This window comes from Squalius cephalus (assembly GCF_949319135.1).
Source record: "Squalius cephalus genome assembly, chromosome: 20".
Lineage (NCBI taxonomy): Eukaryota > Metazoa > Chordata > Actinopteri > Cypriniformes > Leuciscidae > Squalius > Squalius cephalus.
This window is the reverse complement of record NC_137141.1, coordinates 14,991,924-15,019,105: the sequence shown is the minus strand read 5'-3', so window position 1 is coordinate 15,019,105 and position 27,182 is coordinate 14,991,924. Positions and strand designations below refer to the sequence as shown.

General features: G+C 38.8%; 2 protein-coding genes across 3 annotated transcripts; both read left to right on the top strand.

The window, feature by feature from the left end:
- Nucleotides 1-13,373: 13,373 nt before the first annotated feature.
- fhl5 (four and a half LIM domains 5) lies at nt 13,374-16,056 on the top strand. Of its 2 annotated transcripts, XM_079854318.1 has the most exons (6): nt 13,374-13,427; nt 13,643-13,813; nt 14,018-14,192; nt 14,318-14,487; nt 15,285-15,471; nt 15,584-16,056. In XM_079854318.1, exons 2-6 carry the CDS (start codon nt 13,655-13,657, stop codon nt 15,733-15,735), a joined length of 843 nt encoding a protein of 280 aa, XP_079710444.1. In that variant the 5' UTR covers nt 13,374-13,427; nt 13,643-13,654; the 3' UTR covers nt 15,736-16,056. The 2 variants fall into 2 exon arrangements, with proteins under 2 accessions (XP_079710444.1, XP_079710445.1); XM_079854319.1 differs by having other exon boundaries at nt 13,405-13,813.
- A 1,063-nt stretch (nt 16,057-17,119) lies between these two features.
- On the top strand, nt 17,120-26,597 carry LOC307148623 (transforming growth factor-beta receptor-associated protein 1). Its single transcript, XM_079854287.1, has 11 exons — nt 17,120-18,072; nt 18,489-18,683; nt 19,539-19,693; nt 20,671-20,753; nt 21,041-21,385; nt 21,478-21,535; nt 21,621-21,764; nt 22,120-22,260; nt 24,785-24,944; nt 25,174-25,595; nt 25,700-26,597. Exons 1-11 carry the CDS (start codon nt 17,409-17,411, stop codon nt 25,841-25,843), a joined length of 2,511 nt encoding a protein of 836 aa, XP_079710413.1. The 5' UTR covers nt 17,120-17,408; the 3' UTR covers nt 25,844-26,597.
- The last annotated feature ends 585 nt before the right edge of the window (nt 26,598-27,182 follow it).

The window sequence follows — 27,182 nt, the reverse complement described above, 5'->3', positions numbered from 1 at the left end:
CACCCATATATTGTTGAAAACAATTGTTGTATGCCTTATATTTTTCCAAAAAGTTCATTGTGACCACATCTGTCAAGATAACAAACAATAAAATACCATAAAGGTAGTCTGATCTGATGGCTTATAAAGTGACATATAGTCTTATGATAAATTTTGTGTGAGGAACAGACCAAAATGAAGTTGTTATTCTCTGATAATCTTTCAGCTGAAGCTCTAAAATCTGAGTTAATTTGCCCATACACAGTTGTAATCAAGACTATTCAACCCCCATTGCAAATCAGGTTTATTGGCAAAATGTACAGACTTTCAGCTGTTTGCAATGAACAAATCAAACAAAAGTAATTGAAATAGCTCAACAACAAATGTTTCAAGTGGTTTCCCAAATTCAACTGAAAATGCAACTTTTAATTACTTATGCGATCTAAAAATTATTCAACCCCTTCGTGGCAAGCATCTTTAGTACTTAGTAGAACACCTTTTGCTGTTATGACCAGCTGTAAACAAGATATAACCAGACACCAGCTTCTGGCAGCGTTTCTGAGGAATCTTCGCCCATTCCTCATGAGCAATGGCCTCCAGTTCAGTAATATTCTTGGGTTTGCTTGATGCAACCGCCTTCTTCAAATCACACCACAGATTTTCTATGGGGTTCAAGTCAGATGACTGTGATGGCCACTGTAGAATACCAGGACTTCTTCTCCAACCAAGTAGAAGGTATGCTTGGGATCATTGTCCTGTTGGAAGGTCCAATGATGCTCAAGCTTTAGCTTCCTCGCTGAAGGCATTACATTTTCTCCTAGGATTTCCTGATACTACAATGAATCCATCTTGCCTTCCACACGCTGCAGGTTTCCAGTGCCAGAGGATGCAAACCAAAGCATCACCGAGCACCACCATGCTTACCTGTAGGCAGAGTGTTTTTTTCAGCATATGCTTCATTCTTCTTCCTCTAGACATACCACTGATCCACAGGGCCAAAAAGTTCCAGTTTTGTTTCATATGCACAACTTGAGTTTTGTCTGTATTTGAAGACATCTCAGGGTGTTAGCGAATAAACTCATTTTGTTAAGTGAAGTGAACTTCAACAGATATCCTATGTTCAGGGAGTAGGGAGCAGTGAACACTGCGTAGGGACCCTGTCAATCGGGACAAACCTGAGTTCTCTTCTAATGAGCTGATGATATAAATCAGGTGTGTCAGATAAGAGAGACATACAATCTGTGCAGAGCGGGAAGGCGTGGGGACTAGAATTGGGAACCCCTGGACTAGGAGATAAAGGATCAAACTGAGATATGGAAAGGGAGAGCTCCCACTGTACCCAAAAAAAGGGCTCACACTGCGATTTGAAAGGTAGAACCCACACTGCATTTCGAACGGGGAGCCCATGATATTTATATATAAGAAAAGAAAACTCACTGGAGTCGAACGGAGGGCCCACACTGTGATTCGAACTAGAGAGCCTGGGCAGCATCTGGATGTAGGGTTCTGGGAGAAACAGCTTGCAATATTGATTTCATGGATAGGGCGTGAAGATGACGAACAGTGGGTGGTCTACTGGAATAATAGATCTGAATAGGGAGGAACTGGGGTCGGCTTCTGGAGACAATGTTTTGAATTTCTGAAAAAGAAAACGAGAAAGAGCGCAAACGATTTGGTTTTTGTGGCCTGGAATATGTTTGGCTTTCACAATGAATTGGTTACAGGCGGATGTACATCTGCCTCAGCAGGGGCATGATTTTTGGAACAAAAGAACAGCCTTTTTTGATGCAACGGACTGTTGTTTGGTTATCACAAGAGAAGGAAAGGGTTTTTGGTTGACCAGTCAGAGTCCCGTAAATGGGTTGCCACTATGATGGGATATTGCTGGAAGAAGGCAATTGATTCGTCAGAATGAGTGGAAAGAGGGAGCTTGGGTGGCCAAGTTGAGGCAAACCAATGACCTTTGTATTATTCTCCGAAAACCTATACAGGGGGTGGTGCCAGTGAATAGGGTGAAGTCATTGGCTTGGTACAAAATGTTGTAAAAGAAGGTGGGCCCATTTCATTGTTTTAAGAATGTGGTCCAAAGATTGAGATCTGATCAGCAGGGGTGGTTCAGTTTAACAAAATCATCTAGAACCTGAGCTGCAGTAGCAAGATTCAGGTGCAAAATGAAAGGATGAAATGCGTATGGCATAGTTTAAATGGCCTAGTAGAAAGAGCAAATCATGCTTACTACAATGGGGGGCTTCTGGCAAGTTTGAAGAGATGGCGATTATTCTGTCTATTATTTCCTTGGGGAGAGAGGCCTGGAATTTAACAGAATCAAGACTGATTCCAAGAAATTCCAGAGAATTTCTCCTCCATTTTCTAGATTCCTAACTGTGAGAAGACTTTTGGACGATGGATAGCTGCTGGGGAAAAATGGCTGGGGGAAATTATGAGAAAATCTCAGAGAAGAAGAATGAGGTAAGGGATCGCATAATTGTTTTGCAGGATTCAGCAGAGTGCTTCTGATAGGGCGTAGAATATTTTCGGACTACTTTTGCATTGGAACACTAAACGGACTGCAAAGTAAAATTGTTTGTGCCAGCAAAAGCTAAACAACTGCCAAAAATCGGGGTGTGTGGACATGACCTTAAAAGCTGACGCCGGCATTTTTAAATGAGATTGAATGCTTGGTCTATGTCATGGCAATGCTGGGAGAATTTTCACTGACAGCCCAAATTTTGCCTTGTTTTAGATGTCTGGGCTGTGTTTGGATTGCTGGGTTGGGTGAGAGGGTGGCTGGAGTGGAGTGTCCTTGCTGAAGTATCTGCTTCCTGACCAGTATAGGTTGCAGAAAGAAGAGAGTGGAAAATAGGAGGGAAAAAAAGGAGGGACCAACTGCAGATGCATCCTCACGCTGTGATCTAAACCAGAAATAGTTGTGGATGCGAAGGTTGGGTGAGAGGGTGGCTGGAATGGAGGTGTCCTTGCTGAAGTATCTGCTTCCTGACCAGTACAGTATGCAGAAAGAAGAGAGTGGGAAATAGGAAGAAAAGAAAAAGGTGGGATTCATCCTCACGCTTTGATCTTCACCAGAAGAAGAGGGAAAAGGTTGAGCGGGTTCAGCGGAGACAGCCTCACTCTGAATTATGCCCCTTTGTAAGAATAAAGATGAAAAGTACAAACAGAAGGAAAAAAGTTGATTGAGATGGGATTTCTGTCTCATGCCTGGAAGAGGAGCATGTGGGTTATTGAGAGTGGGATCGGCTATGGAACTACGTTAGGCGGTTACTGTCGCTGTTTGTTTAATTTATGTTTAATTTAATTTATATAGCTTTCCCAAGCTCAAGGACGCTTCACAATAACAGTAAAGAACAAACAATCAGTTCGTACATAAATGGACAATAGACATTTGACCATCCAAAGAAATGAGCGATTGCAGTTGCATATCACATTGCAATTGGAATACAAACAGAAACAATAACAGAAACAAAAAAAAACACTATATATAAAAAAAAAACATGTCATGACTGATAGTACTGTTTAAACAAATGGGTTTTGAGTTTAGACTTAAATTCATGCAACGTGGTTGTTGTCCTAAGAGCCAGGGGAAGAGAGTTCCATAGCTCAGGGGCTATAACGGAGAAAGACTTGCAACCCATAGATGTTCACAGCCAGAAGATTGGAGAGGTCGAGGGGGAATATAAGGAGAAAGTAAGTCTGAGAGAAAGGAAGGAGTGAGACCATTGAGTGACTTAAAGGTAAGCAGAAGAATTTTGTAAGTAATACGGGAAGACATGGGTAGCCAGTGGAGGTTGAACAGAATTGGAGTGATATGAGCAGATTGTTTATTGTAAGTTAGCAATCTTGTGGCAGAGTTTTGAATATATTGCAAACGTGAGATAGAGTGTGCTGGTAGTCCAGAAAAAAGAACATTACAGTAGTTGAGGCGAGATGTGATAAACGCAAGTACCAGCGATTCAGCGTCTTTTGGGTTGAAACAAGCCTAGATGGGAGCAGTCGAGGAAGCACGATTGGCTGCTTTGAGATTAGCACACTTAGGGCCCTATCTTGCACCCAGCGCAATTGACTTTGTACACCGAGGCATGTATCATTCCTATTTTGCACCCGCGCAAAGCGGACTTTTCCCTCCACAGACGCACGTCGGTTAACTAAGAAATACACTTGCGCTCCCCGGGGCGGTTCAGCACAAAGAGGCGTGTTCCGGCGCAAACGTTCCCTCATGCTATTTTGCAGGTTTAGAAAACAATTACGCCACTGGCCGAAAAAAAAAACAGTTTAAAGTCAGTGGCGTGTTGCGCATGTTATTCATATTCTCTTTTAAGGGCCATAATCAATGTAGCGTGTGCTCAACGCGCATACACTTTGATTCTCTCATTTACACACAGACGCAGCAGTTATCATTTTTGCAAATCATACATTATTACGATAGATAGATAGATAGATAGATAGATATTTTATTATAAAAGCATACATCTAGCTTACACATTTACCCAAATTATCATTTAACAGGAGTTAATTTGGGTGTGTTTCTCCATCCTCAACGTCCCTGACGAGAACGTCGGTCTTCTCGGCTGTGAACCGCTCCTCGCGTGCGCCTGGCAAATCCGCCGTTATAATAGGAATCCGCTATAGAACAAGCGCGCCTGCTCTTAAAGGGAATGTGAGATGACGCTCTGATTGGTTTATTTCACGTTACGCCCAAACCACACCTATGAATAATGAAGCTACTTCAGACCAAACCATTTTAGATTTGCGTAGGGCGCAAGAGTCATTTATCCCGCCGGTATAATAGCAACAGCGCCCAAGACCCGCCCACAAAGTTACTTGCGTTTTGCGCTTGATACTTGCGTTTCAGATCATTAAAATAGGGCCCTTAGAGTGGTAGCAACTATTCTGCTGCAGCAGGGAAGAACAAGGAGCTGAGAGGTGTTAAATTTTGCCCATAGGGATTTTTTGGGGGAGTAGGAGTGTTTTGAGAACTCACCAGGAGATCGTATATTGGGTCTTTGAGGATCTGCGAGAAAAATGGATTCCAGACGTAAAGAGTGCTTGACGGAGGCTGTTTATGAACCATTTTGAAATGGGGGGATTGATGAAGAGTCTAGGTAAGTTGGTAAGTCTGAGGAGAAGGAGAAAGGTAGATGGAGGAAGCTATCAGTCTTGATGGAGGAGAGGAGAGAGCAGTCTTCTTAAACGCGACTTGTACAAGTGCTGGTGATGACCTAGGCGCTCTGGCGGTGAATCACATTTCAAGGTGGAATGAACTGGTCTTGGTAGACGTAAAATGGCAGGCGTCTCTGGGACGCTGGAGAATTTGTCGTCGGACGGGGATAGCTGGATTTCCAGAAGATCTGACATGTTTTGGTGATGGAACATCCAGATCCCAAAACAGCTGATGCTGAGCAAGTTGAGCGGTTGCTTATATGCCCCGGCAGTTGACTGAAAGATTAGATGGGTTCTCTCCTCCCGAAATTATGTTTAGGAACTTCACTTATTTCAACTATTCAAAAAGGGAACAATTAAACATTATATTCTAGGTTTTATTCATACTAAATACATATAATAAATAATTTATAATTAATAATACATTTTTTAAATAATAATAAAAAATATAAAATTATGGCCCATTAATGATAGGATGATAACGATAAAGATATAGTTCATCCACATCACAACTGCAGCGATAACGACACAGAGGAACAATATCATTGGAATCACTTTCAGAATTTTTTTTTTTTAAGTGGATGAATGATAACATCATTGACAGCCAATCAGAATCCATCCTGCTTAAAAGAGATCAAGCATTTAAAGCGGCAGACAACATAACTGCACTGTGCTTATAATAACCAGGGGTGCATTTTCCAAAAGCATCGCTGGCCAACTATAATCACAATTTCCATTGAACTCTATTGGTAACGACGGAACTTGCGACCATAGTTGGCTTTGGGAAACGCACCCCTGAATAATATTGTGCGTTGGATGCTGATATAGTTATTGTTATAGTGATCTTTATAGTTTTTGTTTTTGGTGTGAACGAGCCTTTAAAACTATATTTGTTATTAAATATTAAGATTTGGTGAGTCTCCACCGCTTTAGAACATTGACTGACATGTTCACTATAAACAGTCATTCTACAAAAAGATTCTACAAAAATACTCCACTGAATTCCACTGAAATAAAATTATAGCAAAACTGACTTAAAATGATATGAGGATGAGTAAAAAAAATTGTGAACTGTTTCTTTAAGCGACTGCATTGAAAAAACAACTGCAAGCCAACAGAATTTCACCACCCGCATTAGTCAAACAGCAACATGCTTTTTCAGAAACATATCTCAGACTGGTAAAAATAGCCCACCAAATCCACTTTACACTGAATGATGACACCACAGGGGCAGTTTGGTGTGCTGGCCATCAAATCCCTCTCTGTGTTGATACTCTGGCATTCAAAACAATAGGTCACACAGTTGTTCAGGCTATATGCCAGAAGAAGTGGTAAAGTTAATCAGTTACTACATATTTCTGTATTACTTTGAAGAAGTAATGTGTATGTTTCTTTGTGTGTGTGTGTGTGTGTGTGTGTGTGTGTGTGTGTGTGTGTGTGTGTGTGTGTGTGCGACAAGAGGACAGAGGACAAGAATATAATCAGAGTGTAAATCCATATAGGACTGAGCTTAGGCATTAAATTCTATTCTGCTCTGGGATATTTAAAGATCTGATCAACAAAATCCACAAACAGATAAATAATGTAGATCACCAAGCAGATTTTTCTATTTTGAATTCATAAAAAAAAATGTATGTTTGCTTTAGCTAGATGATTGCGCCAGGCTTCTCCGAAAGTACACTACAGTATTTGGTCAGTTACATGATTAAATAACACAAAATATCGGTGTAAACTAAACAACAACTGTCAGGGTTCTGTTTTGTTTTGCCTTTGTGTTTTTGGATTTTTGTCTTCTGTGTTATGCTGGGGCCTCACCACAAGATATTCAAGCTGATTTCTCCCCTTCCGACAATCCTAAGTGAAGTCCCGATTATCTTGATGGCCCTACAGATTATTTTATCAGATTTTCCTGTGGTGTGAGATGTGTTAAGAGTGACCGAACCTGCAGAAAGTTGGAGCCGCTCCAGTCGTGAATTGTAAATATTCGATCAGAAATCCTGATGTGTGGGGGGAACCCCGAGGACAAACGCGCACATACTCTGTTGATTGTCAGGTGGAACGAAACGATACCCAATCAGAAAGTGAGCTGACACACGACAGAAGCATAACAACTGCAGTCATGGGGCAGGACAGAATGAAATGGATATGGACATCAAAGATGGAGGATCAACTTGTCGATTTTTGTCGAACTTGTCGAACAACATGTCCTGTAAAACAAACCAGAAGAGAGTTGACAATTTCATAGCAATTTCTTCCTGTCTATTGTCCGCCAGGTTTATTCTGAAGTCTCGAGAGATTTTGCAAGATTTCCCATGGTCGGGACTCTGGTTGAAAATCTGTTTGTGTGTGGTGTTTTGTCTTCTTCACATAGCGGTACACCACACACTATAAGTAGCAAAACTGTTAAATCTAGGATTTTTGTCCTCATGTTTGTGTTCTCTCACATTTTGAAAATCTTAAAAGATTTTAAATATCTTTAGGTGTGGCCCCAGCATTAGTTTTCCTTTGACCCAGTTTTCCCCATGAGTTTTTTCCCCATTCATCCCATTCACCTGTGCCCTGTTAATCACCTCATTAATAATCTTGTTTGCTCCTTTGTTTGCCTGTTTACCTACCGTGACAGAATTTGTATCAGGACCAAAAAAAGAAGGAGAGAGATGTATCTGGCTGGGGCAAGAAAGCGGCCAGAAAATCACCCCCTACTCACACTCTGCCAAGACGGTTGGCCACTCGAGCAGTATGTAGAAGAATTTTACAATGTTTCCACCTGGTGAGCTGGAGCACACATACCCTCAAGGCCTGTTTTCAGATGGGACTGGATGATGAATTATATAGATTCCTGTCTCCAGGTAAATGCAGTGTATCCTTGGTTGTTTATTTCAACTATGTCCTAGTTGACGGTTCTGACTTCATTGTTGAAGTGAATGAGGATTACTCCCAGGATCATCCAGGACCATCCTGAATACGTCTGGACACTCCAGCAAACCTCGAATCCGCTCCAGCGAGTGAAATCCCAGAATCTGCTCCAGTGAGTATTCTTCCTGAGTCCGTTCCGGTGAGTAATTTTCCTGAGTCCGTTCCAGTGAGTAATGTTTCTGAGTCCGTACCAGTGAGAGAAATTCCCGCTCCAAGGATAACCGCATTGCCAATTCCAATGGTCACAATGCTTCCAGTAAGTGATCTTCCTGAGTCCGCTTCAGTGAGTAATATTCCCCAGTCCATTCCAGTGAAAGAAGTTCCTGGGTCCGTTCAAGCACCTGTTTCTGTTCCAGTTAATTACCTCATTCTGTGTACTTAAGCCCTTAGTTCCTCTCAGTTATTTGTTCAGTCTTGTCTATGTTGAACGTAGTTTTAATCTCCTGAATTTCTCCTTGAATTCTCCTCGGATCCGTCTCGGGTCTTCCGGTCTCCAGCTCTGCCTTGGTAAGTCGGGCTGCCGAGCCCCTCACTCCACGTCGGCCCGTCGACCAGTCGGCTACACCTTGGCTCCTCGCTCCCTCAGCTCCACGTGGGACCGTCGTCCTCACGGCTCCACCGGGGCTCCCTCGTTCCTCGGCCTACGCCTTAGACAGTTGTCACTCTGCCTGTGCCACAGACTTCAGGGCCTTCAGCTGCACTTCGTCCCTCCACCCCTTCGGCTCCGTCGGGCTCTGCCTTAGTCCTCAGTCCCACCGGCTACGCCTCAGAACTCTGGCATCCTGGCTTCACCTAAGCCACTTGTCACTGTGGCTCCGCCTTGGCCTCCATGATTTTTAGAAAAAAGTATCAAGTATGAAGTACATCTCAAAACATAACAATCATTGGGGTGTAAGTTGATTGTATGAAAATGTACATATGATATTGTACAAATTAATAAAAATTAGCCACCAATTCAGCAAAACGTAAAATAGTTACGAAATGAGATTGACATGTTTTTATATCAGAGACTTGAGGGACATAGCACAATGGAAGCACAAAGAAAATGTGAAAATCTAGTTTATAACTGCAAATTTTGCAGTAAGCTTTAGTGAACTCTACAGTGTCCTACAGTAACACAAGTTAAATCAGCTTTTATGGCAAATCCTGTCACCTTGTCCCACCAATCCTGCCTGGGCATCGCTGAGAGAGCGTCTCAAAATCCCTGAAGGGGTTTACAGTTCTGCAAGATCATAGGGTTTGCGATTTTGCCTCTTTGTCTCTTTGTCCACCAAGCCTATCCTATTTCCAACTGAGAGCTCTGCCGAGGCTTGCCTGTTCGGAGCAGCTGGGAAAGGCAATCGTCAACTCAGAGAAACTGAATGGTGTGAGACCACTTATTGCTGTAAAGGCCACCTGATCTCAACCCAATGACTCCACTTATGCTGTCAACACTTTGTTAAGCATCTTAGTCCTGAGTAAAATGTGTGAGAATGAAGTAGCCGAAGAGATGCCTTCTTATAATCAGTGTCAGATCAGCAGATTTAACAGCAGATGAGTCACAACAGATTAAATAGACTGTTGGTAAGTATACAATTGTAAAATGGGCTTATCGATTCAGTAACAAGAAAAAAAAGTTTGTTAAATTTATCACATGTTCTCTAGATGCACTAAGGCCAGAGAATGAATATTAGTCCAACACATTGCAAATGCATTGTTCTGTTGTACATGCAATGGGGTTCACAAGTGTGAGACCTCTGGTGAAAATGCTAAATAAAATAATAAAATAAAATAATAGAAAGCACTGATGCATTAAAAGCTAAAAATGCTTGCTTTCAGGTACTTGAATATTTTCCTGGCTGCAGCTAATCATTTGCTAAAAAATATAAGTGAATTGTCACATTACAAACACTAGCAAAATGTTACGTGGTTGAAATTCCAATTACTTCCTTTAAAAGATTCCAGATATTCATATCAAAGTTTAAAGAGATTTTTTCCTTGCCAACATTTCCTACTTTTAATCTTTGAAATCACACAATTATGTATAAACATACGCACATTTTAATCTGGACTTGTTTGTCTAGTTTCAGACAAACGTGCTGCATGCTCTGGGATGCCTAGCAACCAAAAGTCTGTGCATGTTTGTTTATTCTGAGATGAGCTGCTAACTGCCCAGTTGGAGGTTAATCCAGTGGTCGCAACAGCCATACTCTGAGCTTTAAAACCCCTGGTGACGGATGTTCATCAATTCAAACATCTAGCAGGTCATGTTGACACCTGGTACAGAGAACGAAAAGACAGACATGAACGCTTGGGAAAGATAATGAGACCCAAAATACTGCTGTCAAGAGTTACGTAATTGTGGCATGCAGTTCTTCAAACTGTCGTTTTTGGCATCCAGGATACTTTATTTTAAAAGGCACTTTTGCAAAGAAGAATCCTATGAACTGAATGTCATAACACTGAATAAATCACCAAGAAATGAATGCAGTGTTTCTGTTCATTCACCAGGATTTGAAACGGATGATGTGAGCCAGAAACTGCAGAAAAACTAAGGTAGCATTGATCACTGCTTTCTCTAATAGACTAACCTCCCAATTTGCATGCATGATGGATTAAGTTCTTTAACTGGTGATCTTCTGAGCTATTTTTGCACCGAGATCATTTCTCTCACTCTCTTGATAAATGATATGACTACAAACTCAGCTAATTAGCTGGATGCAACTCAAGTGTCAAGTGCAAAATACTGCAAACAAAATGGATCTGTTCATTATGATTCTTTACATGTAATGTATATATCAGATTACAGCAAACTTTCCACAAGCATCACAGCAAAAAAAGAAAGCCAGGCTTAAAACCAGGCTTGTCTAAAAGTATACAATAAGTTATATATAAGCTTAATAAAGTTATATAAGCCTTAAACAGCCTGATGCCATCTGAGAACCTACAAAGAACAAAGAATATTGCAGAAAATAATCTGATGAACAAAAGTTTGATTATGGGTGAACCTATACCCTCATGTCCCGATTCGATACATATCACGATACTTAACTTACAATACGATATTATTGCGATACTCAAGACATATGATAAAAGGTTAACAAAAAAGGCACTGTTTTTAAAATGCTAAATTCGGTATTACATTGGGGGTGGAAATGAATAGGCGCTGGTAACCCAATGCACTCGCAATGGTGACACCAGAATAAAAATATTAATTCTGAAGCTGAAAATACAGAATTATTTTAGACGAATATGCTTGTACTCTGTCACTGACTAGATATGTCACTGACACTAGAACTCTGTAAACTTGAATTTTTTCTCACACAGTAATTTTTTTATTTTGGGTGAACTATACACAATACAGATTATCACTATGCACAACACATATTGTTGCATTTTTGCGATTTATTGCAACATGATATATTGTGACACCTCATTTATGATTCTTACATGCTTTGTTCATCACAATAATTTTCACAAATAACTGCAACTTTTATGAATTTTGAAACTTAATTACAATCGCTTAGGCAATTAACCTTAAAACTACAAACAAACTACACCGTAGTTGCATGACTTCAACTTTATTTAAAAAAAATGTCCCTAAGAATTTGAATACTTAAAGGGGGGGTGAAATGCTCATTTTCACTCAATCTCCTGTTAATCTTGAGTACCTATAGAGTAATATTGCATCCTTCATATCTCCAAAAAGTCTTTTGTTTTATTAAATTTTTAACAGAAAGATAGGCTGTACCGAGTCTTTCCGGAAAAAAACGAGCGGCTGGGGGCGGGCCCTGTGGGCGAAGCTTAGCTGTGCTAACGCGCCAAGCTAGTGACAACACACAGAGACATTTGTTCAACAAACAGTTTTACTCACCGTCCGGTTCCAACGCACGACCGCGAACCTTTATCATTGTGACTGCTCGATCCTTAAGCATTAGACGATCTGCAAATCCGTCGATATGGGCTTTGTTTATAAAACAATCATCGTCGAAATGCAGGGAACAACAGTCTTACACAACTCCGTTTATGCTCAGGAAAACAAACTCCATCCACGGGTTCCTTAACGCTGGGTTCTTTGGGAATCTGTGCAGGGTTGTCTTGCCCTGGCAACCAAAAACACACTTCTTTGGTGACATTGACTTCCCAAAAGCCGGGCAGGGCGCTTTGATGGCGAACTGCTTTCACTCTCTTGCTCTAGTCTACGAGTGCGCGCGCGGCGCGATCTTACCGGAGAAGTGCCCTTAGGACCCATATAAGGAAATTCCGCCCTATCTTACGTAAGACAGAGCCATACTCGAAAAAAACTTTCCGAAACTTGTGACAAACCGGAAGGAGTATTTTTGGAACAAAAATACTCCTTCAAACGTACAACTTAGTTTTTGAAACTTTGTCCATGTTTAGCATGGGAATCCAACTCTTTACCAGTGTAAAAAACTCAGTATGCATGAAATAGCATTTCACCCCCCCTTTAAGAGTTAGAATAGTTGGCAAGAGAGCATTTTTGTAAACACTATAATGATGTTTAATGTTCCAGATGACCTCTGTAGTCCCATTTAGCCACTTGTTAGCAACCACTTTTGTAAAAGCTTAAAAAAATATACTAGAGGGCATGTATTTTATGTAGAATAAAATGTGCAAATATCGTGTGCTTGTGTTAACCACAGACCATTTAACCAAAAACCTATTTAAAAAACACATTGAATTTAGAATGATGGAACATATCCATCTATACCCCAACTCAAGAACCAACTCTAGATGAAATTGTAAGGCATTTAACAGAAACAGAAACCCCCTGTGTGAAACCAAGTTTTGCTTCATATTTCTTGTAAACAGAGACCCAATCAACCCAAAGCAATTTTAGTGGTAACAGAGAAGCTTGGCAACCACTGCAACATTTACTTTCAACTCTCTTTAAGCCTTCGGCAGTTGCTTGAGGGCTCAGATGTGGATACTGTAAGATATCAGGTATCTGAGGTCAGAGCAATCGCTAATTTCACTGATATGTGAGACACAATATTGTAACTGTGTTAAAGATTCATTTGACACAAATTCATTTGGCTAAAATTATGATTCCTGTAGGTCTTACAGGATATGTAAAGAAAAGTACTTGTCCAAAGGTCTCAGAGTCCAACCACTGATTTAAAAGTACACAAAGGGAATAACATTTCACTGGCACCATTCACTTATCATCTTGACCATAAGGCATGTGTTAGGATTGGACTCCCATAAAAGGTGCAGAGATAAGCAACTGGACCAATCTCCCCAGGGATTTCAGCTAATAAGAGCAATCGTATTTATAGAGGGTCATTTTAATGCATCCACTCAATCACTGGCCGTCTCTCCCTGCAGCCCCTCAGAAGCTCATTGAGAAACTGAAGGTGAGTTTTACTCACTATTACAAATGGCCGTCTGCTCTTCTGATATCTTCAAGGTGGTTTAAGAAGCTACAGAAGGAACCTAGTTTGCAGAGGCCATCATTTTAGCTTCTTGCGTCTATTTTAAGTTTCGTTCGTATTTTGTGGATGACACCTCTCTGATTGCTTTAGCCTGATATGTTGTAAAAAAATGTACGGTTCTGTTTACTGCTTTTAAGACATAAACAACGATGTCTACAGAACGATTTGACTGCCATTACTGCAAGGACACTTTGCTGGGAAAGAAATACATCCTTAAGGAGGACACACAATATTGCACAAAATGCTATGAGAATCTGTTTGCGAACTGCTGTGAGGTGTGTACTTTGCCGATTGGGTGCAACTGTAAGGTAAGCATTAGAAAACAATTACCGCCATCACGATTCACACATTTACAGTATTGAAAATTCAATTAATTACATTAAACAAATTCTTTTGAATGCAACTGAACCAAAAGTTTGTGAGAGCAATTAATAAAGACTTAAAATGAGTGACAGAAAGTCAGAACAGATTTGCAAGCTTCTAACCAGACTTTCTCTGCATGCATAATGAAGGACCTTTCCTACAAGGACCGGCACTGGCATGAAAACTGCTTCAAGTGCGCCAAATGCAGTCGATCATTGGTGGAAAAACCATTTTCTGCTAAAGATGACCTTATGCTTTGCACCGAGTGCTATTCTCATGAGTATTCTTCCAAGTGCAGCACCTGCAAGAAGACTATCATGCCAGGTAAAACGCTTTGTATCTTTATCTGTTTTGAAAAATAGAATTGTAGCTATATTTATTTCATAAAAATATCTCATAAAATGTTAAGGATCTCAGTGTAAAAAGGTGGCCTTCTGCTCATGTGTTAGGATCACGAAAAATGGAGTACAAAGGGAACAGCTGGCATGAGACATGCTTTCTGTGTCAACGCTGTCAGCAGCCAATAGGAACCAAGTCTTTCATCCCTAAAGATAACAATTACTTCTGTGTCCCTTGTTTTGAGAAGCAATTCGCCTACCAATGCTGTGCTTGTAAAAAAGTAAGTCACACATGCTTGCAAGGAATCAGACATTTGAAAAACAATACAGTTCTTTAAATTGATAGTTTAGCCAAAAATGACACACTTACCATCATGCTGTTCCAAACCAGTATAGCTGTATTTCTAATGTGGAATATAAAAAGAAAAGAAAAATGCACTGGTAATTTTTTTATGCAACTGGGGCTTTTGAGATTCAAAAAGCATGCAAAAGCACCACAAACATAGCCAAATTTTCACACAAAGCTCTCATTTCGCACCAAAAGATGTGACATATGCATGAATTGTATGGAATGTTCTTCCATAATACTTTATTGTGCTTTTGCATTTTTCTTCAACCATGAAAGCTTTGTCCTAATTTATTGCAGTTGCATTGAAATGAGCAAGCAGTACAAGGTTCAACACGAGGATGAGTAAAAAAACTGCTATGTTTCCATCCACCTATTTTTATGCAAATTTTGGGATATCGCATTTACAAAAAAGGCTGGATGGAAATGCTAAAATGTGCATTAACCCGTATACACTCAATTGAATTGTAGAAAGGGGTTTGTTATGTGATCTCCTGAATTTTTGGAGGTTTAATAAAGCCTGTTATTTTAATTGTCTTTGTGAGTGCTACCTGCAAATGAGACACATCAACCCATTTTACTCTACTTTACGTTTTAACGAATTGGTGGTTAAAGTTGTGTTTTCTCATGTGATCGGGTTAGAATTTTCATTTTTGAGTGAATTATTCCTTTAAATATGCAATATTGTCCAACACTTGTGCTATACTGAAATCCACACTTTCAATTCTGTAGTCCATTACAACTGGCGGTGTCACGTATCTCGATAAGCCCTGGCACCGCGAGTGTTTCACTTGCATTGGATGCAAGAGACAACTGGCAGGCCAGCGCTTCACCTCGAGAGAAAACTACCCATACTGCCTGGATTGCTTCAGTAATCTGTATGCCAAGAAGTGCGTGGGCTGCACTAAGCCAATTACTAGTATGTTTTCATTCTTTACATCTGGCGGCTATTTTTATACGCCTCTAAATTTAAATTAAAAATTTCATCAGCATCGTACTCGACTATAAAACAACTGTGTGTGTGTGTCCAGGCTTGGCAGGTGCTAAGTACATCTCGTTCGAAGAGCGGCAGTGGCACAGTGAGTGTTTCACGTGTATGCAGTGCTCTGTGTCTCTGGTGGGCCGTGGATTCCTCACCCAGCGGGATGACATCCTGTGCACCGACTGTGGAAGGGAGAAGTGAGCTGTGAGCTCCAGGGTCAGACAACCACAACAGCAGCACAACTGTTGCAGGAAAGCTATTGAGGGCAAAATAGATTTAGATTTGGATTTCTGCTCACATAAATGGAATGATGAATAAACATGAACAATGAATAGATTAATTATCTGTGTCGCGTGCTGATTAGGATGCTTAATGTTTTGTTTAATAAGTTTACAATAATGAAAATTTGGAAACAATTGTCCTCATAAAGCATGGGATAATATTGAAAATGTTTGAAAAGTTCAAAAGTTCAAGCACACACAAAGTGCGCTTTTAGTCAATAAACTTATGTTTTCTTCTTGTCTACTGTCTGTTTTTTAAAGTCTAAAGACTCATAAACACACTTCCCCATACTACAACTACAATGCATACATTAATGGCCACTATGAATGAGGTGAAAGGTGGGAATGATTCTCAGCGTCCGCTTATCTAGTGGGCATCTAAGCTTAGCTAAACTCTCTTGGAACAATATCAGCCATTGATATTTTTGGTTTATTTTCCTTGGATAGAAAGACTGTACATTTTACATGCATAAAACGGCTATTTTGCTGTGGCATATACTAGCAAAAACGCTCAAGGACACAAAATACCCATTTTGATTTCATGAGGTTTTTACAGGGAGACTTTTCTGTTTAAGTTTCACTAGCACAATATAATGAGTAGAGGTGCATTCACGCCATGTCAGAATTACTGTAATTTTTAAGATTCTGACTTGTAAAAAGAATTCACATCCTCGTAGAACTTGTAATTACAACTTGTAAACTCCGGATTTTTTGAGAGATCTAACTTGTACCTCACCGCTGCGTCATGCCTGGCGGCTTCAAATATAGTAGTGACGTAGCTTGTCATATTTTGCTGCAATTCCGATAATTGACTATTGGTAATGCAAAATATGTCTGAAAATACATAAAATACAGTTTAATGTAGCAAGCAGCAAAGAGCTGGACAATGTGTGCCCTGTTTAAATAAGATAAGTCAACTTAAAAGGCATTTGCACATTGACTAATATTGTGGATTTGTCTATTTATTGAGTCCAACAGCTCTAAGTAGTAATTATGGTAATCATGACATGGTGTGAACGCACCTCTAATCTCATGTAAGTGTAGAAGACATATTTAAACATAATTGTCAAAAATGTATGATTTATTTATTAATAATTACTGTATAACTACAGTATAATCCACTTTTAGACTATTCACTCTAGGAAAACTTGTTTCTAGGTTATACAAGGAATTTTTAACTAAATGTTTTATATCTCTGTGTCTCTTTCTTGGATATTTGGCATTGTGCAACCAGCCTATTCAGAGCCATCAGAGTAAAAGCAGTAAAACTGCTGACACCAACTTCCTCCCAGGATGAGAGTCACATGGTAAGGTCAAAATACACTTGAGCAAAAAAGAAACGTCCCTAACACTGACAGCTTCTACGCTAATGAGGTGAGACCGTTCTTAACTCGTTTCATTTAGCATTGTGGCTAACAAACACTGTATATGTGGGACATATTATTTGAATTGGTTGTATTTTTATTATGTGTTTGCTTTGTTTTCAGCATAGATTTTTGAGCTAATGAAGGCTGTTTTCTTTCTCTACCCAGTTTACTAGGTTTCTCATTTATTTTTAAGCGCCACTGAGAGCTAAATTAAGAGTAAATAAGCATGAAAGTCTTTACTCCTGTGCTAGTCTTCCAAAAAATACCCTCAGGGAGAGGCAGAGACAAATCCAGCATTCAATGTTTGGAGTGTTTTGGTAAAAACCTCTATATTGGGTCCAAAGAGGGACTCATCGAGTACATCACTCTAAATAGCGTGAGCGGTGAAGAAAGCCTTTCAGTGCGGGAGGCGGGGAAGAGACAGATGGGCCGGAGCGGAGCAATCGGCCAGCTGACGGCGGTCCCTTTTCTGAATCATCTCTTAGTTCTCTGGGATGGTTCAGTCACGGCGCTTAACATGTTCTCCCTGGAACCCATTCCTGCCCTGAAGAAAATCCAGAATGTGTCACTCTTCTATGTCACTGAGTCAGTGGTTCAGACTGATTCAGTGGAGCTCATTGCAGCTTCGGCCAAGAGGAAAATAGTGAGCATTTATAATGTGTGTGCGGACAGATGGGAGTGTGTGAGACAGGTGGCTCTGCCGCAGGAGCCTGTGGTTCTGGCTGCGCATGGGACGTGTTTGTGTGTGGCCACTTGTGACAGATATTTGCTCCATGATTATCAGAGCCAAACCACCTTAGATCTTTTCCAACATAACCTGGGAAAACAAAATATCATTGCCAACAAATGTGGAAAAGGAGAATTCATTTTAAATGGGCCTGGAAGTTTGGGTAAGAATTTTTATACCCTTATCTCATATGAGTCAAACAAGTCAAATGAGTTAAAAGAATTAATATAATTATTCATATAAAATATGAACGCATTTCTCATTACATTTTTTATCTTAACTGACTGTTATGTACCTTAGCAATTATATAGATGTATTTAAATGATTGCCTAATTTAGTACTATTTTTATTACTTTTTTAATTCTCTTTTATTTTCAGGGATTTAATTCAAAGGAATTGTAGAATAAATAAATCATACTTAAGTGAGAACTCCATTAACTCACTTGAACTATAAAAGAGCAACTCCTGATTTATATATATATATATATATATATATATATATATATATATATATATATATATATATAATGGCCAAATTAATTAAAAAGTAACAAAGTAAAAGTTTGTTATGTTATGCAGGCATGTTTGTGATGAAGAATGGTACTTCCCAGCATCCTCCTGTACAGTGGCCTGATGGAGTGGTGGACGCTGCAGTGCATTTCCCATATGTGCTGGCTCTACAAAATCAGACAGTTCATATCTACAGCATTCTGGACCAACAGCTGAAGCAAACTGTCATTTTACAAAGTGCCAAATCTCTCGTCTCAACAGAAGGTTCGTTTTACAATCCAACATTAATCTTTCAAAAATCATTCATCAGTCAGTTCAGAGGCGCCATAATTGTTCTTCATTGCTCGTATATTTAAGTTCTGCTTGGATCTGGGAAAACAACTAAAAATGCTATATTAATCATGCCAGGCCAGTAGTTGGCGATGTCACATGGGCATTACAGTAACTCACTGTTTTCACAAATTCGCATTTTTGTAGTTTACACGATTACATATCGTTTTAAAAAACTTGCACACTGTTTTCAAAAGTTTTCAGACCCCCAAAACTCTGTTGTCGTGTAAATGAACGGCCAAAACGCATAAAACCGTTTTTAGTTGATAACGGTATTGTGTAAACTACTAAAATGGAAAAGAATTTCCTTCGCGTTTTTCAGGTACAGAGGGCAACGTTGTCAAAACGATCCCCGTTCACACAGATCCGTGAAAACGACTAAATTTGCTGTATTATTCTGTCAGGCCAGTAGTTGGCGATGTCACTTAGTAAAGAAACTATACGCGCTTATAGAATGAACGTGTAATGTGCATGTGCATGATGTCACCGTTTTCACACATTCGTGTTTTTGTCGTTTACACTGAGACGATAAAGGCATCGTATTCAAAAACTTGCACTTTGAAACCTGTTTTCAAAAGGTTGGCTTTTCAGGACCCCAAAACACCGTTGTCGTGTAAATGAACGACCAAAACACATAAAAAGTTTTCAGTTTTTAGTTGAAAACGGTGTCAACGGCCCCTAATAATAATTTATCTTGTCATACTTTTGATTATACAGTCATTTAATGGGACACTTTTACAGTAATTATTTCCTAACTCTTTCTTCTTTACTTCTCTTTCACTTTATAAGAAAGTGTTTTCGTTGTTGCTGACAAAGAGATTCACCGGCTGTCACCAGTTCCGCTGGAGGATCAGATTCAAGAGCTGGTTAAGAGACAGAGAGTTGATGAAGCCCTCACACTGCTGGACAGGGTTCAAGATCTCTTGCCAAAGGATTCGTATAAGGTAAGACTGATGATAAAGTACTAAACAGAGTGGATTTATGTCTTATCTTCCTTTAATACACTAGACAGATGTAATCTATAAGCCAGTGTAAATCAAGGAAGTCTACAATACCCCCAGTCAATGGCACTAAATAATGAGAGACAGACACATAGACAGATAGACAGATAGACAGATAGATAGATAGATAGATAGATAGATAGATAGATAGATAGATAGATAGATAGATAGATAGATAGATAGATAGATAGATAGATAGATAGATAGATAGATATACATACTGTCAGCATACACTGCTACTTTTGAATGGTCATCAATAAAGATACAACACAGATTAATGCTGTAGTTACAGCATCTACCAGCAGGGGGTAATGGACCGTGCTCTTTGACCCATTGGTGTCAATAATATCTCATTAATTCATCATATGCTAACTCATGGATTATGTTTAATGAGTTGGTACATTTAGCTGAAAAAAAAAATCATATGAGAATAAATGCTTAAAGCATAGAAACCACACATAATACCTTTAATGGTGCCGGGGGTCAGTGAAAATAAGTAGGTCTGTGACTGAGCTTCTTAGACACACTGAGCAAAGGTAATTCATATGAGCACTTGCACTAGATGCACAGATGTCATTCCATTAGGATTGAAAATCATCTTACGACGGTATTAAGCAAAGGTCAAAGATGCATTAGTTCACAGACTGAATGTATGAGCTCACATCAAATGCACTGGAAGATTTTAGAATTAAATGTGCTCTAAGTTTAATATTTTATATATATATACATATTTATTTTAATATTGTTTTAACATTATTTTACACACACACACACACACACACACACACACACACACACACACACACACACACACACACACACACACACACATATTTTTATGGGAGAGGAAGCTGATACATGGTTATGACAAAACAACAGCTCAGCTCAATCCTTCATGTCATTCATCACTTTACTTTTAGGATCTACATAAAAATGTCATCTGTACATCTGGAATGATAAAATTCTACAGAGAGGCTTTTGTGGAAGCAAAGGAGCTTTTTATGTAAGTAATGCTTTAACATTAAATTGTATTTGGGAAACCAATTTGACAGCTTTTGCTTTAAAAATAAATGAATACTGCAAATGACCACACAGCTAAATTGTGACAGATTATTGGAGTACATTCACAAGAAAATACTATTTCAGTCATTCACATTTCACATATAAATCAATGTGTTGCTGTTTCTTTTTCATTATTTGTGAAATTTACTATCAATTTCTAAATGAAAACTGTAAGTACCGTAAATCCGAAACCAGTTTTTGTTCCCTGTGTAATCTTTTATTTTCCAGTAAAGGTGAACTAGACCCAAGGGAAATCATTAGCCTTTATCCAGCTATGCCTGTTGTGAGTGAAGACTTTACACCTCAGACAACAGCAGTCAGCAATGCCAAGGACCTGTGGACGTTAAGTCGAGACGACTGGCCGACATTTCAGCAATACCTAAGCTTTTTGGATGACTTCTTGAGAGAAGTCAGGCCAACAGGACAGGGCCAAATATGTCCTCAGGACATTGACTCTGCGCTCTTTAAGCTGTATTTGGAACAAGCAGAATATGAAAAACTGGACCAGCTCGTGTCTTCGCAGAATGACTGTAACCTCCAAATGTGTGTGCCTGACTTGGAACAACACAAAAGGTTTGCGCTCATCATTTAAGGCTACTTCAGCGTTTACAGGTTATTTTCTATCTAGTGCACTTAAGAGCCAAACTAATTTCCTGCCATTTCAGGTTTTTCACACTTGGATTGCTCTATCAAAGCCAAGGCCAGCACTTTAATGCAATTCAGGTATCTTTGAATCATACTGAAAGATCAAGAGCGACGAGTATAGATAAATCAGGAAGGAAAGTAAATGAGTTCTTTTATTTTTCAGACCTGGGTTAAAATTGTGGAGGACCAGAGCGAAGAACCCTTACACATCAGTGTCTTCCAACATATAGTTAATACTCTCTCAAATCTGAAACATAAACCCATCATCTGGAAGTTTGTAGATTGGGTTCTTCAGAGAGACCAAGAGGCAAGTATATACTGTTTATCAACAGCAGAGGGCAGAGTTATACAGATTTCATTTAGTGTAGTTTACTCTTTTGCCCCTGGCATGGCAATATAAAAGAAACAACATTATGTTCCTAGAATTTGAACAAACAAGCTGTAGAACAGCAATTTATCTAAAATAGATATTTTTGTAACAATGTAAAAGTCTTTACTATCACTTTTGATCAACTGAGTGTGTCCTTGCTTAATGAAAGTATTGATTTCTTTAAAAAAAAAAAAAAAAAAAAAAAAACAGCATTTTGAACAGTATTTGATTTATTGCATTGCCAGCAATGTGTTTGAAATGCTTCTAAATCATGCTCTTTATTTTAATACAGGCTGGGATACGGATCTTTACAAAGATGCATGCAAGCAGCCACATTATGTTTGCACCGGAGGAAGTCCTTACCATTCTCAACAACTACGCAGCTGCCATGATTCTTTACTTGGAATTTTTAGTCAATGAATTACACAGCAAGGTACTATTCTGCTTGCAGCCTGATGAGGATTTGTAGGATCATGAGGATCATCAGATTTACATTGAATTACAAAAAGCTTATATATATGAAACAGTGTTTCTATATAGTGTTATTATATCTATTAATATCTAAAATTAGATTGTATTACTTAATTATTTTTTCAGTTTTAATTTTAGTTAGCCTACATTTTTAGTAATTGTGTTATGTGCTTTTGTCATTTTTAATAGTTTTAAAAAATATGTATGTATATATATATATATATATATATATATATATATATATATATATATATATATATATATATATATATATATATATATATATTTCGCTTTGCTTTTATATCAGTTTGTTATTTTAGTACTTTAACTTAATGAAAATTAGACATGTTGCAATGGCAACTAACTAAAATAAGTTTTTCATATAATATTTTTATTTTATTTAAGCTTTATTTCACTTAACAGAAATGTGTATAATAGTTTTAAGATGTAGTTAATGAAAACAACACTGGTATAATTTTTTTTTAACATTCATAACAAAACGCTTCCTCCTCAGTCCAAAAAGAGGTTTATTGAAACTAAGTTGCAAACAAACTTATTCTGAACTTCTGCAATTCTGTGGCATCGCATAAACACATGACCATGTCCACGTTTTACACATCAGCACTGGGCGATCAGAAACTTCACCCGGTCGTTCACAGTGACGTAATAAGGAGAAAGCAGGATAAATGCTATTATTTCGAAGTCTCATGAATGTATTACAGAAAGTTAAGTCTTAAATTAAAGACTAACAAGTTGCAAACAGAAATCACCATGGTTACAAAACAGATAGAACTCTAGAATTTGGATGAACCAATGATAAAGGCCCATTCACACCAGGGACCATAACTACAACAATAAAAATATAGTTTTAAAAGTCCACATCACAACGAACAAAACTGGCACAGAGAAACAACATTGCTTGAATCACTTTCACAACTTTATTCAAGCTGATGAATAAAAAACATTGACAGCCAATCAGAATTTATCCTACTTTAAAGAGCTTGAGCATTTAAAGCAGTAGACGACAGAACTGAATATTGTGCTTATAATAAACAGAGTGATGTTGTGCGTTGGTGTGGATGCTAATATAGTTATCGTTATAGCTATCTTTATAGTTATTGTTCTTGGTGTGATTTAAGAGTTAAATGTCTGAAAAAGTGTAAAACTTCTCATTAAATGACACGCGATGTTTTCTTAAAGGCACAGCAGCAAAATGTAGACGTGTGTAAGGCTAAGGAGATGCGCTTCCCCTTTAAAAACACATTTAAATAGATTTCCTTGAAATAGTTTCAAGTTACGTTTCGCCTAGCAACAACCTACATATCCCAGCATAAACTCTCCAGATAAATTGTTATTTGTTCACAAATCACTGTTAATTTTAACAGAAAAGCAAGCAGACTGATCCCTAAAAAGTTGTCACTCATCTTAGTTCATCGCGATCTCACAAAATTCTGTTATAATCAATGAAGCTGGCTCCACAATGAATCTCTTATTTACATAATTGTTGATTATAAAGAGAGGATTTGTGAGCGTGCAGAACTCAGAATCCACTCACCGCTCAAAACACCAGAGTTTTGGTTCAGTGCTAAACCTAACATGTCTGATTGGCCATTGCGTTCAAGAAATCGACAGATATGTTTGTGATTGCACAACGCTGCAAAATCACGTTGTAATTAGAAACCTTTGACGTTCTCCAGAGCGTATTTGTCAAATATGTTTAGCCAATTTGCTATTATTATGAAGAAAACTGATCCTAGACCAGCAGTTATGGGCAGCTTGTCCCTTGAAAAGCATTCAGAAGCAACAGCAGGCAATGTTTTGAGTAAGATAATTCAGCCTGATCTCACGGCAATTCGTACGAATTCTACGAGGTGGCTAATTCGTACGAATTCATACGACCTCACTCGTACGAATTCGTACGATTTTTGCTAAATCGTACATATTTTACGAATTGCCCAATTCGTATGAATTCATACGAATGACCTACCCCTGACCCCGCCCCTAAACCTACCCATCACGTGGGCTTAGACAAATCGTACAAATTCGTACGAGTGAGGTCGTACGAATTCATACGAATTAGCCACTTTTTTATCACTCGTACAAATTCGTACGAATTGGTCGTGAGATAGCGTTGGATAATTCCACGCTAGTCTCAAGTCCATGGCCAGGGGAAGGCTAAGGCCCTGTCCCAAATGGCATATCTCATGTGCACTTGATTGTGTCCACAAGAGTCCACAAGTCTATGTCCCATTTTTCATTTTGGGTTTCAGAAGTGTGCCCATGTGTTTAGGGTGCTATTTGGGTCGGGGACCAAGCCTTGCCCAGCCTTACACAAGGTCCACGTATGTCAGTAAGAGGGTGAAAAATAATTGTGAAACATTACAATGCAAAAGACATTATAATTGGACCTCAGTGACAAAATGAATGACATGACTCCTTTAATGTCAGTTTAAATTCCATTTAAGAAGCACATTTTCAATTCCCAGGAGGAAAAGCATCATGCCATGCTCATCTCATCATACATCAAATGGATACTGCAGTCAACCGAGGTTGACTACAGTAATGAAACCGGCAGGGAAGAGATGAGACATAAACTACAGATGTTACTCTGGCAATCTTCTTTATATAATGCTGATACTATATATGGTGAGCACAAAACATGCAGATTAAGACCTTTGATACACTGTCAGGAAAAATGTAGAAAAGCGGTCACAGGGGCAGTACCCTTTAGGAGTAAATAAGGTAAAAAGATGTAATTTTTGTAAGTGACAGCTTTTGTAACTTTTTTCTGAGAGTGTACATTAAATTATGTTTTCAGTTCCTTATGCAAAGAGTCCATGGATGTAATAAACTGCTATACACTTTATTGTCACAGAGCAAATAACATCCTCGTCTCTTCATGTGGAGAAAGCAATTTTGCTTGGGAAATCTGGTAAACACAAAAAGGCCCTGCAGGTTTTGGTCTATGAAGAAAAAGACCAGCAGGCTGCCGTAAGCTACTGTTGGAGGACCTCTGCTGGACGAGACGGGAAGTTCACACAGGGAATGTTCCTCACCCTGCTTCAGATCTACCTCGAGTCCACTCATCATGTGATCGCAGCCGTGGACCTGCTGAACCAAAATGCAGCGTCTTTTGATTTAATCAGTGTGTTGAGGGTGCTGCCGGGCTCCTGGTCTCTCAAACTGGTCCTGCGGTTCCTGTGTGAATCAATGAGAGGAACGGTGCATGACAAAAGAATGAGAGGTCTGGAGATGAGCCTAGCCAAGGTGGAAACTCTAAGACACAAGCATGCCTTGGTGAGACGCACTCTAAATGAAGCCATTTAACATGTAAAAAGAGCATCTTGAATATTCAGTATTAACCCAAACAGCAATGCTAATGTTGTTCTTTATGCTCCCAGATGGAAGCAACGCATGAAAAAATCAGAGTTGACAAAGGATGCGTTTGCCATTCATGCCAGAAACGTCTAACGGGGTCCGAGTTTCTGCGCAGGCCGACAGGAGAGCTGACACACATTTCCTGTCATGGTGAAAGCGGTCACTGAACAACAGACTATTATTCACACCTATTCCCATTTGCACTGCATTTATTCTCCCAGCAGATGCTGCCTTACTAGGTTGCTTACAATAAAGACTGTAATTACTGGACAGCAAGGCAATTACTAGGACAAATTACTGAGAATATATGGCGTAAGCTAAGCTAGCCACAAACACCAACAGGAAACCACAACAACTGTACATAGGCCTACAATGCACTTCTATACACCACAATATACAGTAGTTGGGATGATACTGTAAAATTGAAAATATACCTGTAGGACAATTTCAAATAGCTCAAGTTTTCTATTTCAATCTATTTTATGATGTAATTTATTCCTGTGATGGCAAAGCTGAATTTTCAGCATTATTACTCCAGTCTTCAGTGTCACATGATCCTTCAGAAATCATTCTAATATGCTGATTTGCTGCTCAAGAAACATTTATTATTATCCTCAGTGATAAAAACAGTTAACATTTTTAGGAAACCATGATAATTTGATGAATATGAAGTTCAAAAGAACAGCATTTATTAAAAAAAATATATATATATTTTGCAACATTATAAATGGCTTTACTCTCACTTTTGATCATTTTAATTGCTGAATCAAAGTTTTAATATCAAATTTCAAATAAAATAATTTTGGCATTAATGTTTTTTGTTTGGTTTTTGAAATATGTTGTACTTTTTCTGCAAATAACAGACATACAAGTACAAGCCAAAGCCTAGGCATAAATAAAAATAAACTATTCTTTTCAACCATGTTCGTTCATGCTTCATATAGATTCATTGAGGCTGTATGTCTTATGACTCGGCTGAAATGAGCTTTGCATACTATAGTCCTCGACATGGGTGCCAGAGAACAAACTATATAATAAACAAGTCGACATGTATTTTACACCCACTGTACTGGGTTGGCTCAGCTCTGTCTGCTTCTAGCCCAAGCATGGTGTGGAACTGGCAGCCTGACAAACCCAGGCTACACACCACTTCAGGACATGATGGTGCTCTCCAGACAAGCCCCCTTATGTGGACAAATTCTTAGACCAGACTGTTTAGTTTGTGGACATGAAAAAATAAATGAGAAAAACACCTCAAATATTATACATGTTAATCATAATATATACCGAACAGACTGCGATATGTCAAAGTGAATCACTGTTGCATGAAGTCTTCTGCTTCCATTCCTGTTTTGAATAAATGTCTTGCTACTCTCTTCCTAGCTGGCTTTAAGTGGAGTTTAAACAAAGATTAAATATAGATTAATGTGACAAACTATCTATTTGTATCTAAATATATATCTAGTGTCTATAGAGAGTGTTCATAAGCATTATTCATAGGCCAAA